Source organism: Xyrauchen texanus, chromosome 32, assembly GCF_025860055.1.
Source record: "Xyrauchen texanus isolate HMW12.3.18 chromosome 32, RBS_HiC_50CHRs, whole genome shotgun sequence".
NCBI classification, from domain to species: Eukaryota; Metazoa; Chordata; class Actinopteri; order Cypriniformes; family Catostomidae; genus Xyrauchen; species Xyrauchen texanus.
The window spans coordinates 40995849-41009521 of NC_068307.1; the positions used below are offsets into that span (position 1 = coordinate 40995849).

General features: G+C 37.1%; 1 protein-coding gene across 3 annotated transcripts in view; it reads left to right on the forward strand.

Moving 5' to 3' along the window:
• The first annotated feature begins 523 nt into the window (after positions 1-523).
• gdf11 (growth differentiation factor 11) overlaps positions 524-13673 on the forward strand; it is a 175969-nt gene continuing 162819 nt past the window's right edge. For 2 of the 3 annotated variants that reach the window (XM_052101453.1, XM_052101454.1), the window contains exon 1: positions 1183-1818. In XM_052101453.1, the coding sequence (XP_051957413.1) occupies positions 1401-1818 (418 nt within the window). In that variant the 5' untranslated portion in view covers positions 1183-1400. Of the gene's footprint in view, positions 538-1182; positions 1819-13673 lie in introns of those variants that run through there. The other variant, XM_052101455.1, reaches the window with a different exon arrangement.

The following is a 13673-nucleotide window of genomic DNA, read 5'->3' on the forward strand; positions in this document are numbered from 1 at the left end:
ATAAAATTTTGGTGAACTATTATTTTGAGATATAATGCATTTGCCCCCCCTACAAGCACACACTGCCTGACCCCCTGGCTTATTGACATTTATATTATTGCCAAATATGTATATTTACATATATTTAGAAAAGTTTCTTACTCATCCTACCTAAATACTTTTGTGAGTTGAACATGTGTCCTGAAAGATAGGAAGCTACCAATATGGTGTTATGTAGAAAAAAATAATTAATTAACAATAGAGGGAAAAATTACTTTAAAGAACAAAAACATTGAAATTAGGAAAGAAACAAGTGCACAGGCAGTGCAAAAATAACAAAATATTACAGACATGAATCAACTATGGGTGTTTTCCAGGGTTTTACATTTAAAACACTCCTTTCCTTTATTTGTTCTGTAGTCTGTATTTTTTACCTATATATAATCCTATAGATATCAACAGCAATCGAACAACTAAAATTAATGGTGATAAGGAAGAGAAAGCATATTCTGAATACGAGGTAACGCAAATTTGGCAAATACTAATGAACTTACGTCAGTGTAGGTACATTATTGACCGCTAGGTGAAGACAAATATCTACATGGAAAAAGCTGCGCTCAGTATGTTGGCTAATACAAAAAAGAATGAAAAAAATAGGATGCATGCTTAGTTAATTGGTATTTACTTAAAGGCATTCCAGACAAACTAATAGCTATATTTGCTGCTGACACTTGCTGATGTCAGCGGAGAGTGGTTCCAACAAATGCACAAGATAACACGGATTAGTAGACTGCGAATTTACAAGTAGGCCTATAATGAAAAGTTTATTTAATTAAAAACGTTCATGTATAAAGTAGCTTAACTCATTCTGTGTAAGCGGGTGTCAGGATATAGACAAATCTCTCTCTCTCTCTCTCTCTCTCTCTCTCTCTCTCTCTCTCTCTCTCTCATTCTCTCTCTCTCTCTCTCTCTCTCTCTCTCTTTCTTCTCTCTCTCGATTTAGTGACAAACCTGTAAGCCTTTTGTTGAAATGTTAGCCAATAGAGACGGATTACGCCACTAGGCAGCAGTGATATATAAAGGGGTCTTTATAGACGCATTTGTACACTTGTAAAAGACATAGGCTACTCGAGTATTTTCCAAACGGTAATTCGGTAGTTGACAGAATAACGAATTGAAAACAGTGCAACAGAGATACGAACGTTCTTAAAAAGAATCCGACAATAAATTGAAGGCATCGACGTGTTAATGGAATATTGTTTTTGCTTTGTTTATTTGTTTTGTTTTTTCTTTTTCTGATGAACCTCTTAATTGCTTTTACTCTAGCAAATTAATAGCTCGAATCAAATATCCCAAGATCAGAAGATAATCATATTTTGCAAAACCAAGGGGGAAACTTTTGGTTCTAACTATATAACATCATGACAAGTTATAGTATTTTGTTGTGCTTAGCGGTTCTAATTTCTTTGGGAATGTCCGGGAGCGACGAGCCGGACATCTTAATGTCCCCGGTGAGTGAGATGCCCTCGGATGCTGGGGTCTCTCTATTTGAAGTGGAGGATGTGGACTCTCCTGAGTGTTCCGCTTGTGTTTGGAGAGAACAGAGTAAAGTCTTACGGCTGGAAACAATCAAATCGCAAATCCTTAGCAAACTGCGCTTAAAACAAGCGCCCAACATCAGTAGAGAGGTAGTTAATCAGCTTCTTCCGAAAGCTCCTCCATTGCAGCAGCTCCTGGACCATCATGACTTCCAGGGGGACGCCTCATCACTAGAAGAGTTCATGGACGCCGATGAGTATCACGCCACCACTGAGTCCGTCATTACCATGGCCTCAGAGCGTGAGTTCGAAAACTTTGAAAATATCCGCTTAGTTGTTGTTGTTGGTGGTGGGTGTGTGTGTGTGTGTGTGTGTGTGTGTGTGTGTGTGTGTGTGTGTGTGTGTGTGTGTGTGTGTGTGTGTGTGTGTGTGTGTGTGTGAAAAAATATGTTCATCCTCCATCCAAGCCACCTCACTCCTGCTCTCTATCGTCCCTTCCTTTGAACGCATTATACAAAGTATAGGCTAGTGTCAATTGGCAGCTTTTTGGGAGAAGGCAGAATTCTTAGATTTGGTATTGACAGCAACTTGATAGATATGCAGTGGAGAGAATGAATGTCTCCGGGGTTATCATCAAAAGGATAAAAAAACACTTTCTACTTAGTAGTTTGTCTAAATGCATATAGATGCATCTAGGGTACAATACGACTAAGGGCATCTCAGGGTTAAAGGCACTTTAAATTATTTCTCTAAAAACACTAAATAGCAACAAAAATTATCATAGCACTTTCCTAAACACCTGTTTGTCACTATGCACCGCAAAACTTTCCTGATCCATGAGATCATTGCATGTTATGTCTAAAGTTTGATTTTAAAGGAAATTTGATCTAGTATTTAATCATTTCAGTATGTTGAAAATGAATGTAGCTAATGAAAATCCCTAAATTGAGACAAAATACTTATTTGTTATTTTAATTTTCTTCAAGTTGATTATTTTTTTTATAATATATATATATATATATATATATATATATATATATATATATATATATATATATATATATAAAACTGTCAAAGAAGTGAAAGGATAGTATTTGGGCTAAAAAGAACCTCTGTTGCTGGGACTAAAGCCCCCCCCATAAAACACATAGTTGTTCTTAAATGGTGGAAATTGTTTTTTTTTATATATAAAAATAATTATTATAATAATTAAAAGTGGGCTCACATTGACTGATCTAATACCAATGGAGATTGGCTGTAGGGGGGCCTGGGTAGCTCAGCGAGTAAAGAAACTGACCACCACCCCTGGAGTCGCGATTTCAAATCTCGGACGTGCTGAGAGACTCCAGCAAGGCCCGGTTGCTAGGGAGGGTAGAGTCACATGGGGTAACCTTCTCGTGGTCACTATAATGTGGTTCTTGCACTCTGTGGGGCACGTGGTGAGTTGTGCATGGATGCCACAGAGAATAGCCTGATGCCTCCACACACGCTATGTCACCGCAGTAACGTGCTCAACAAGCCACTTGATAAGATGTACCGATTAACGGTCTCAGAAACAGAGGCAACTGAGATTCAACCCAGATTGAGGCAAGTCACTATGCCACCACAAGGACTTAGAGCACTTTGGAAATTGGGCATTCCAAATAGGGGAGAAAAAAATTGGAGATTCATTTGTTTAAAGAATACTTGAGATGTTATGAAATGCCAAATGTGATTGAAATTAACAAGCAATGGTGCACCCTTTTCTGAAGTAGTCATTTTGAAAAAGTATTATCTTAATTTGTTTCTCAAAAAGCATTTTGCTGTCTTGAAATGATTTGCATTAATTGATAAAATTTTCACTATAACTATTGCCCCTATATCTACAAGACGTTACTATAAACCCCCTGGGGGCCATTTACCCCAGGTTTGTGGGGTAAAAGGCCCCAATGCCACTGTTTTTAGTTAAAACATTTTTTTTTTTATCAATATAACCTTGTTATTATTTCTTTTCACACAAATTATGTTGCCTCATCAATAGTCAATAAAAACTAATTTTGTGACCAGAAAAAAATATTTTCTTAAGGTATATGTAACTTTGTAACATATAGCCAATATAATAATGACATAATAATAACATATGTGTGAACCACTATCCATTAACAGTATGAATGCCTTTGTGTGTAATAAATCAATAATGATAATGTAATTTAAAACATGACAGGCAGATGCGCTGAATGTGGCTTCGAATATATTATTTTATGTCCAAGACAGTGAGCAGTATTTCAACAGATACCCTCAGTAAGAGAGAGTAATTATAAATTATGCATTTAAAAAGCAGCTGTTTCAGAGTAGTCTTGCAAAAACAGGCTCCTGCAGGCTCCCTTGCCACTAAAAAGTGTCCAAAAAGATGCTATTGTTTCCCTTGCAGCAGCAGTGCCTCACGACTGCACTTGCCTTTTAAATGTGAAGTTTATAGGCATAGTCCGTTTTTTTTTTTTCCTCAGTGGGGACATAAAGCCCATGGAGCAGTTTGGGTCGAGGGGAGTGTGTGACCTTTCTGCTGAGAATAGCTGGGGTTCAACAACATTTACACACATAATGTATTCTGCACAAGGCAGATGAAAAGCAGAGCAGATAATCAGTCTCTCTCTCTCTCTTTCTTTCTCTCTCTCTCTCTCTGTTCTGACCAGAGTGAACAAAGATAGGTTTGTGTTCCCCTAACTAACCTCTGCGTTGATTGTCACACAGCCCACGTTCCCGCTGGCATAATGAACGCGTTTGACATTCAAGGGATGAATCACATAAATTATCATTTAACGGCTGCAAGCTGATGCATGCCTTTTGTAAATAGCTATTTGTTGTCAGAGATGATTGTTGTAGCGGTGCAGTATGTGAGTAGGAAAAAATAACTATAAAGTAATTTTTACCAATATAGTTCATCTTTTTGCTCAAAAACAGCAAGCACTGACATGTTTTTGGGGCGCAGGCCTATTGAAGTTTCAGGCTATTACAGTCATCTTACAGTTCTTGTTGTGTTGCATCCATAATGCATCCATAAGTCATGTATGAATTTCAGTTTATCCAGCAGGATCTCTTTTGTTTCTTAAAGTCCTATTAGATATCATTCAATCTTTTGGATATTTTAACATGAAAAGTGATTTGCCTATACTTTCTTGTTTTACCTGTGAGGTCCTATATTTTATTCCCAATTCACTAATGAACTAATCTATACTTATACGTTGTTTCTATACTTTGCCTTTTCCCTAACATAAAAAAAAAAAAAAATAGTTTTACTGCTCACAATTTACAGCGCATGCAATTACATCTCTTTACTGTATCATTGTACATTTATCCACTTTCTGTGTAAAATAAAATGAATCCCACTAGAGCAATACTGCTTTTCTGTTTCACAGGAAAGGAAAGAGGGGATTGCATGAGTTTATGTTCCCTACTCACGGAAGTCTCATAGAGCCTTGTAATCGTAATGCAGTTGTAAAGCAAAAGTGAATGTGCAATATTGAGACACATTGCTCAAATTATTGCTGTGATTTTATGCTTGCCTGTTAGTATTTTAGGTGTCTGATCTAAAGTTGGATATTGTGCATTCACACATTGTGCAAATGTTTTGGTATGCCTTTAATTTAACTTATGTGTGTGTACATAAAGCTGGAGTTGAGCATTGACCCTTAGACCTCATTTGTCACCTGTCTATATATTTAAACCAGACGTTACTCCCTTGTCAGTGTGCCTTCATAAAAGTCAATGGCTTTTGGCTTTTGTCAGTAATTTGTCAACTTCCACCCACACATACCCACCTCCTCTTGGCTGCTGTTGTCGTTCATTTCACTAACTTGTTCAATTTATTGCAATTTACAAGAACACATTTCCAAACAGTGCGGTTGGGGGAATAAAAAATAAATAGGTGAGAATGTTTTGACAAAATTTGTTGGATTTCTTTGACCATGATATGGGTTTTACACAAATTATTAGATATTCATGAACTAGCATCCACCAAACTGTGCTAAATGTACTGCTTTGTTTCTGTTTTTTTTTTTTTATTTGGCTTTTGGATGTTATGAGAGGATGAATGACCAATGGCAAATAATAGAAATATTTAGCGAAACGTCTCTAATAAATTTGTGATCGTGTTTTGCAAGCTATGGTAGTGGGCAGGATTTTTTTTCTTTTGTCTTTAAAATAATACATGTTCATAACTTTCCTCTTTTGCCCCCAACATTTTACTCTGCAGCACATGCACACATGAACACACATTCACCAAGTGAGAGAGAGGAAAAGGCCTCCTATTGACAAGAAGGGTCACAGAGTTCACAGCAATGTAATAAATTGGATGAGGAGCCAATTAGCCTCTTCAGGTCTTTTGCTTTGGCCGCAATAGAGAACTAGTAGATTAAATAACACAACTGCCCCCACCTAAAATGTCAAACAGAACAAGTATGAGATTAAACAACACAAGCAGCGCTGCCTCCCCCAACAAAAATATCTCTCTATCGCCTTTTCTCTTTCTCAGACACACACAAAGTCACAAACACACACTTACTGTTTTTAAGCACACACACTCAAATACACCCCCCAAATAAAAAAGGTCTTTTATAGTGGTGACCCTATAAAAGGGTCATTTCCTGAAGGTGCAGGAACCATAAACAGTAGGAAAGAGAATGCTAAAAAGACAACGTGGTTGTCCGACTATCCTCTGATCAGTGGGAATTGTGCTGGAAGTTTTTATGTATTAATTCACCATGCGAACACTTGTGTCTGAGACACCTTTATTTGTTCCTGTCAATCTGTGAGGATGAAAGAGGGATAGAATAAAGGAGGAGAGCAAACTTGTGTCAAATGCTTTGTCATTCCTGTTATGTTAACAAGAAATAAAAAAGCAAAATAACACAACTCGTTGTCAATTTTATGGCTAATAAACTTTCAAAGGAACTGAAGTCCATTAATAGCCAGGGAAAAATTTCACTGCTCTCTCAAAAAGGTCTCTTTTTCTTTCTCTCACTCTCATTCTTCTTCCCACAGTCCAACCTCTTTTTTCTGGGGAAGTTTAAGACCCAGATAAACAGATACTCGAGTCACGGCATTTGCCAATTAAACTGTGCACAAACATTATACATAAATATGGACAATGCAAAACTTTAAAAAGCCCCCACACACACGCATTTTACCAAAAAATAATTTATCATTATAGTAAAATAATAATAATCTATTCAGACCTCTGTGTTGAATGTTTTATAGGGGTCCAAGTGGCGATTTTAGAGGATAATTCATTTTGGCACTATTGTCTATCTAGAGTTAGAAAAGGACTGTTGCGACATGCACGAAGGAATGCCTGTGCTCACAGTAAAGGGAGAATAATCTCAACAAAAAAAATGCACAGTGGGGTTCCGGAAGTAAAAATCCCATTCATTTTCTCAACGTGAGTCTAATAGAATCATGTTACTAAACCAACAATTCAGTAAAATGGCTTTTTTTTCATGGCTCATTCTACATATTGCGTCAGTTTTCTGGTGAAATAAACATTAGCTTAAATTGTTAAAATTCCTTCTTCACTCCAAAGTTATTATCACTAAAAAAAACAATTACTAAAACAAAAACTAGCAGTGAAAACATATTTGAACTAAAATAAAAAAAATGGTAGTTTAAAAATAAACACAAAAACTAAAATGAACCAATAAATGTGCACTATATTACAAACTAAATTTCAATAGAATCATGGAGAAAATTAGTTTATTTTTCATATTTTCTATCATTGTTGGATGACATAATATAAATAATCTCTCAAGCCTGATTTCTCAATGTTTTCCTCAAAAAGCAAACTATTCTCACAGTGAAATTGGAAAAAATAGGTTGAATTTTCTTAATCTAAAATTGGTCTGTGCTTACTGAAATACGAAACACTGCCACAGTGTCAAAAGTGGTAAGTGTCTTTGGGTGTATGGGCACGTGCAAGTTAAATTTTCCATGTGTACTGTCCATGGAGGGTGTGAGTTGTTTTCTCTGCGGCTGTAAAACAGTGAAGAATCAAGTCATTTTTATATTGTAAAGGATTTAAACTGGCAAGGAGGAGGCGAGAACCGGCTTGAGAATATAAATAATACTGTAGTTTAATGAAAAACTGAAACCAAAGACACAAACACACACATGACGGTCAGCTGACCGTAAATGATCTCTCTCTCGTCGCACCACCTTCCACAGTCGGCCTTTTCCCCTCTCGAAGGCTTAATTAGCCTGATAAGGGACAGGGTGTGTATAATTATGACCCGGCCCCACCCTCCGCCCTGTCACATATGTTTAGCGCTTTTCACAACACACATAATTTGACAGCAGCTTTACAGAAAATTATGCTATAACAGAAAATTAAGCTGTAATATTTGTAATGTCTTAGAGCCATAGTGCTTTGATAAAAACATGATTATAAATTGTGCCTTAAAAAATTATAAATAAATAAGTAAGGCTGAGCGATATGGCCAAAAATATTATCACAATATTCTTTTTAATATCGTTCGATATCAATATTTATTACAATATACATTCACATTTGCATATTGCAAAAAAAATAAAAAATGTATTTCCAAGTTGCCAGAAGAAAAGAAGAAAAAAAAAATCCTAAACAGTCAAAATAGTCATACAAAACTGCATTGGGGCACAGAGACAGCCAAAGCAGTTGTTTCAGAGGGATCTTCTACCAAAATATTACAATATTTTATAGAGTTTATCAATCGAGTGCAGTTGGATTGGAATGTTAAAAGTTAATCTGTTAGTTTTGAAGCATAATGACAGCATATCATTTTTACATTCAATTTATATTTTGTTACATTCAGATACCCAAGTATGGGGGCATAGAAGCCCTTGTGACTGAGGAAAGATACTTTATTGGGGTTCAGGTGTATCCACTGAGAGAAAATTTGGAACATTTTAAAGTCTGAATGGACTAATTTTACATTTTCATTAAAGTGAGATAGACTAGGCTACAAACTAGTAATTTTATTGTCTTTCCATGTCATTCATAACAGAGATCATGACACCTGATTCATTTCACAAACAGAACATAAATCTATTTGTTTATTGTTTAACATGCTGATTAATAAAGCTAAATTTAGAAGAAAAAAACGTTATCGTCTAAAGGCGAAACCACGTTAACTTATGCAGTGCCTCATGTCTACTCGCATGCGGGGAATGAGGCAAGGTGTGCAGAGTGGGACAGGGCATAAATGAAGCATGTTTGGTGCTAGAGAAAAATATTCAAGAATACAGCACAGAAAGATCAAATCTTGTTTGCACAGCACTGTTGTTTTGTCGTGCTACTCACTAGAGATGATGAGAGGGCACAACTGTAGTCATGATGTCTTGCGGCCCGGATGGAATTAGTCTGGGGTCCACAAGGCAGCTAACATTAGAAACTTCATACAGTCTGAGAAAGCCAAACTGCTTGCATTTTTATCAACAAGCACCTGATTGTATACATTTAGAACACAGGCTAAATATAGAAAATTACTCAAAAGTTTATCATCGATGTCATGGATTTTTTTTAGCCCAAAAAATATCCCAACCCTATAAATAAGTCAATAATATTTGGAATAAGACCTCCAGTGAGCAAGCTAAAGGTGACAAGGAACACAAAACTTCTTTAAACTTTGGTTAATGGACAAAAATAACCTTTAGGGAAACCAGACTCATTGTGGGGGCCAGTTCCCTTCTGGCTAAACAGCATGAATATAATGCCAGTATTAGTTATTTATGTGTAGTACAAGTCATGGTTAAATTATTAAACTGAGCTGGTGTTTGGGGCAAATGTTTAAAAAATACTTGTATGGACTGCATGATTAATGACTAAAGTCTTTGAAGTCCATCCTGAATTCACTGCGGAAGTGAACACAGATGCATTGTCCTTTGTAATTAGGCAGCTGAAGGCTTTAGTTGGCAATTAATTTATTGTCTGTGTATTTCATTTTAAGATGGTCCATCCTTTAACCAAGATGATGCAGGCAGAGGTCAGTGAGGTGCATTGCTGTTTGACTGGCAGCTTGTGTCAGTTCATTTCAGTGAAGTCCATCCTAAGTCCAAGGTTCAGGCAGTGGCCAGTGAAGAATCCCATGTCTTACGATTGGATTTGGCATCAATTCATCCTTTGTGAAATTCATCGTAGTAGACTGAAGTGATGTCACAGGCACAGGATGCAGTTTAGTCATCATCACTCGTAGCAGGGAAATCAGACATCAAGCTCTGGTAGCCTCAGGATATGTATCTCAAGATTGAGGCAGGGAAACAAAAATAAATATTAGTGTAGAAACCATTCACTTTAATGCAGAATTATATAATATGAGACGAGTTGATGGATACATTTGGTGAATGCCTGGCTGAATAACTGTGTCTTTAGGCTAGACTTAAATTGAGAGTGTGTCTGAGTCCCGAACAATGCTAGGAAGACTATTCCATACTTCAGGAGCCAAATAATAAAAGTATCTACATACTTTTGTGGATTTTGATTTTCCAGGTATTATTAACAGGCCAGGATTTTGCAATCATAGTGAACGTGATGGAATATAGCGTGATAGCGTGATAGAATTTTTAGAGGTTTTTGTCCAATAATTAGTACCTATATTTTGTCAGAATTGAGTAGAAGTAAATTTCTAGCCATCTAATCTTTGATATCATTGATACACTCTGCTAACTTGAATAATTGTAACATTCTGTCGAGTTCCGAAGAAATCGAAAGTTGGGTATCATTGGCATATCGGTGAAGAATAATTCCACAGTTCCTGATAATGTCTCACAGGGAGAGCCAGCATATATAAGGAGTAAAGCAGATGCCCTAAAACTGATCGCTGTGGCACTCCATACTTAACTTTAGTTTGATCTGACAATTCCTCACTTGCACAGACAAAGTGGTAGTGGTTGAATAAATAGGACCTAAACCAAGCTAATGCCTGTCTTCAAATGCCAACATATTTCTCAACCATATCTAAGAGAATGTCGCTATATATGGTGTCGAAGGCAGCACTAAAATATAAAAGCACAAGAAAATAAATGCAGCCGCAATCAGATGATAAAAGCAAGTAATTTGCAACTCTGATAAGTGCAGTCTCTGTACTGTGATGGGGCCTAATTCCTGACTGAAATTCTTCATATAATAAATTTCTCTGTAAAAATTAGGGATGCACCGATACCGATATTTTCTCTTCGATCCGATTTCAATATCACAATCCAATAACAATTTTTTTGCATAATCAGTTTAGAATATATTTACCTCATTATGTGGATAGCCTATCAAGAAAAACTTTGTTAACTAGTCTACTTCATAATGTATAGCAGCAAAATTAACAGTAATTCCAATATAAGTCATCAATAGAAAAGAAGACTTTCTTTGCAAATGTTTTTCAACTTGTATCTGGACTTTAAAGGATTCAGATCTCTCTTTTTTTCAATTTAGTTGTAAAATATCAGTCCACATTTCATTCACATTTCATAATTTTTTTTGGAACCCATTCAACTTAAATATTGTTATATAATTTGTAAACAAATAATAATACAAATAAATTAATATTGTAATTCTTACTGACTTTTAGAATTTTAAATACAATAAAAAATGTCTCCCTGCCATTTTCTAAAGACTTAGAATAAGGAAGCAATGATATATTAAAAGTTTTGTTTAAAATCACCAAGCAACTTCTTTGTAGTTTACAAGCTGCCTGGAGTTGGGACCCTTTCAATCTCTATAACTTGCAGCCACACATTGTATTAGTGCTAAAGGGACATACCAAGCTGAGAGTCAGCGGAATTTAAATAATAAAAATACATTTCGAAATTTCTTTATGCCATTTTCAGTAGACTTAGAATAAGGAAATAATGGAAGATTTTTGTTTAAATTGACTTAGCAACTTATCTGTAGTTTACAAGCAACCCTGTGCTGGACTAGATGCGGGGACCCGTACAATCTCTACTGCTCTCAGGACCATTACGCTACACAGATTTTAGGACACGGTTAAAGCCATTTTTCACATCCTTTAACCCATAGGTGGTGCTGTCTCTAAACTTTGGATGTACCCTCAGATCATGGTCTTTATGAAGCACACCAAGTTTCATTTCGATAGAAGAAAGCATTGCTGAGATGCAGCCTCAAATCCATTTTCACATCAACCTTGTTATAACTTCGCATTGGTATAATTTCTAAACAGTAGTACAAATTAAAATGGTTTCTGGTCAGTTCTATGTGGCTTAGTCTGGCCAAAGTTTGAAGGATGTGAAACCTTTAAACTATAAATATCATAATCCAAGATGGCTGCCACTGGAGTTTTAATGTAGTGGGTCCATTTGAATCAGCAGGAGGAGAGTAATCAAATTTTGAATCAAAAATCGAATTTTGTTTCTAGGCCAAACGGTTCAAAAGATTTACTTTGGGGGAAAGTCATGCCCGCCCCTATCAGTGTGCCAAATTTCAGCATTTTACTATAAATAGATAGATCCAGCCAATGGATCACTAGTCAAGATTTGATTGACAGGTCATGTAGCCATTGTTATGACGTTTCTGTGGTTACAGGGGTAAGGCCTTGCTCATTCCAGAACAGTGACCTAGTGTTTGTTTGGATTGAGAACTTAAGGCCACCATTATGCTCTAATCTTTCTTATGTTTCTGAAGACCAATCAGAGCTGAAATCTAAGCTGCTTCTTACAATGGATCTATGCAAAGACACTAAAATCTAGCTAAATTTGAATACTTTGGAATAAGTTCCACACAGTTTTGAGGATGAATAAATGCCAAACCGGCAGGAGCACATGTTATGTGTTTGGACTCATAGCAGCTAAAGGGATAAAGTAAAATGCACAGATTTTGATCAGTGTGAATTATTTGGCTCTTTGGATAATTTATTATTTTAATTAGTGATTATTTAACTATATATAAACTCAGCAAAAAAGAAACCCCTTTTTCAGGACACTTTGTTTTAAAGATAATTTTGTAAAAATCCAAATAACATCACAGATCTTTATTGTAAAAGGTTTAAACAACATTTTCCATGCTTGTCATAAACACTTAATGAACATGCACCTGTGGAACAGTCGTTAAGACACTAACAACTTACAGACGGTAGGCAATTAAATTCATAGTTATAAAAACTTAGGACACTAAAGAGACCTTTCTACTGACTCTGAAAAACACCAAAAGAAAGAGTGCCCAGGATCCCTTGCTGCATGGAGGCATGAGGACTGCAGATGTGGCCAGGGCAATAACTTGCAATGTCCGTACTGTAAAAAACCTGAGACTGCACTACAGGGAGACAGGTAGGACAGCTGATCATCCTCTCTGTGGCAGACCACGTGTAACAACACTTGCACAGGATCGGTACATCCGAATATCACACCTGTACAGGATGGCAACAACAACTGCCCAAGTTACACCAGGAATGCACAATCCTTCCATCAGTGCTCTGACTGTCTGCAATAGGCTGAGAGAGGCTGGAAGGAGGGTTTGTAGGCTTGTTGAAAGGTAGGACCTTACCAGACATCATCGGCAACAATGTCGCCTATGGGCACAAACCCACCTTCGCTGGACCAGACAGGACTGGCAAAAAGTGCTCTTCACTGACAAGTAACGGTTTTTTCTCACCAGGGGTGATGGTCGGACTCGCGTTTATCGTCAATGGAATGAGCATTACATTGAGGCCTGTACTCTAGAGTGGGATGGATTTTGAGGTGAAGGATCCACCATGGTCTGGGAAGACATCCTCCTCCCTCATGTGATACCCTTCTTGCAGGCTCATCCTGACACGACCCTCCTGCATGACAATGCCACCAGCCATACTGCACATTCTGTGCGTGATTTCCTGCAAGACAGGAATGTCAGTGTTCTGCCATGGCCAGCGAAGAGCCCGGATCTCAATCCCATTGAGCACATCTGGGACCTGTTGGATCGGAGGGTGAGGGCAAGGGCCATTCCCCCTAGAAATGTCCGGTAACTTGCAAATGCCTTGGTGGAAGAGTGGGGTTACATCTCACAAAAATCTGTTACAGTCCATGAGGAGGAGATGCACTGCAGAACTTAATGCAGCTGGTGGCCACACCAGATACTGACTATTACTTTTGATTTTGACCCCCCCCCCCTTTGTTCAGGGACACATTATTCAATTTCTGTTAGTCAGATGTCTGTGAAACCTGTTCAGT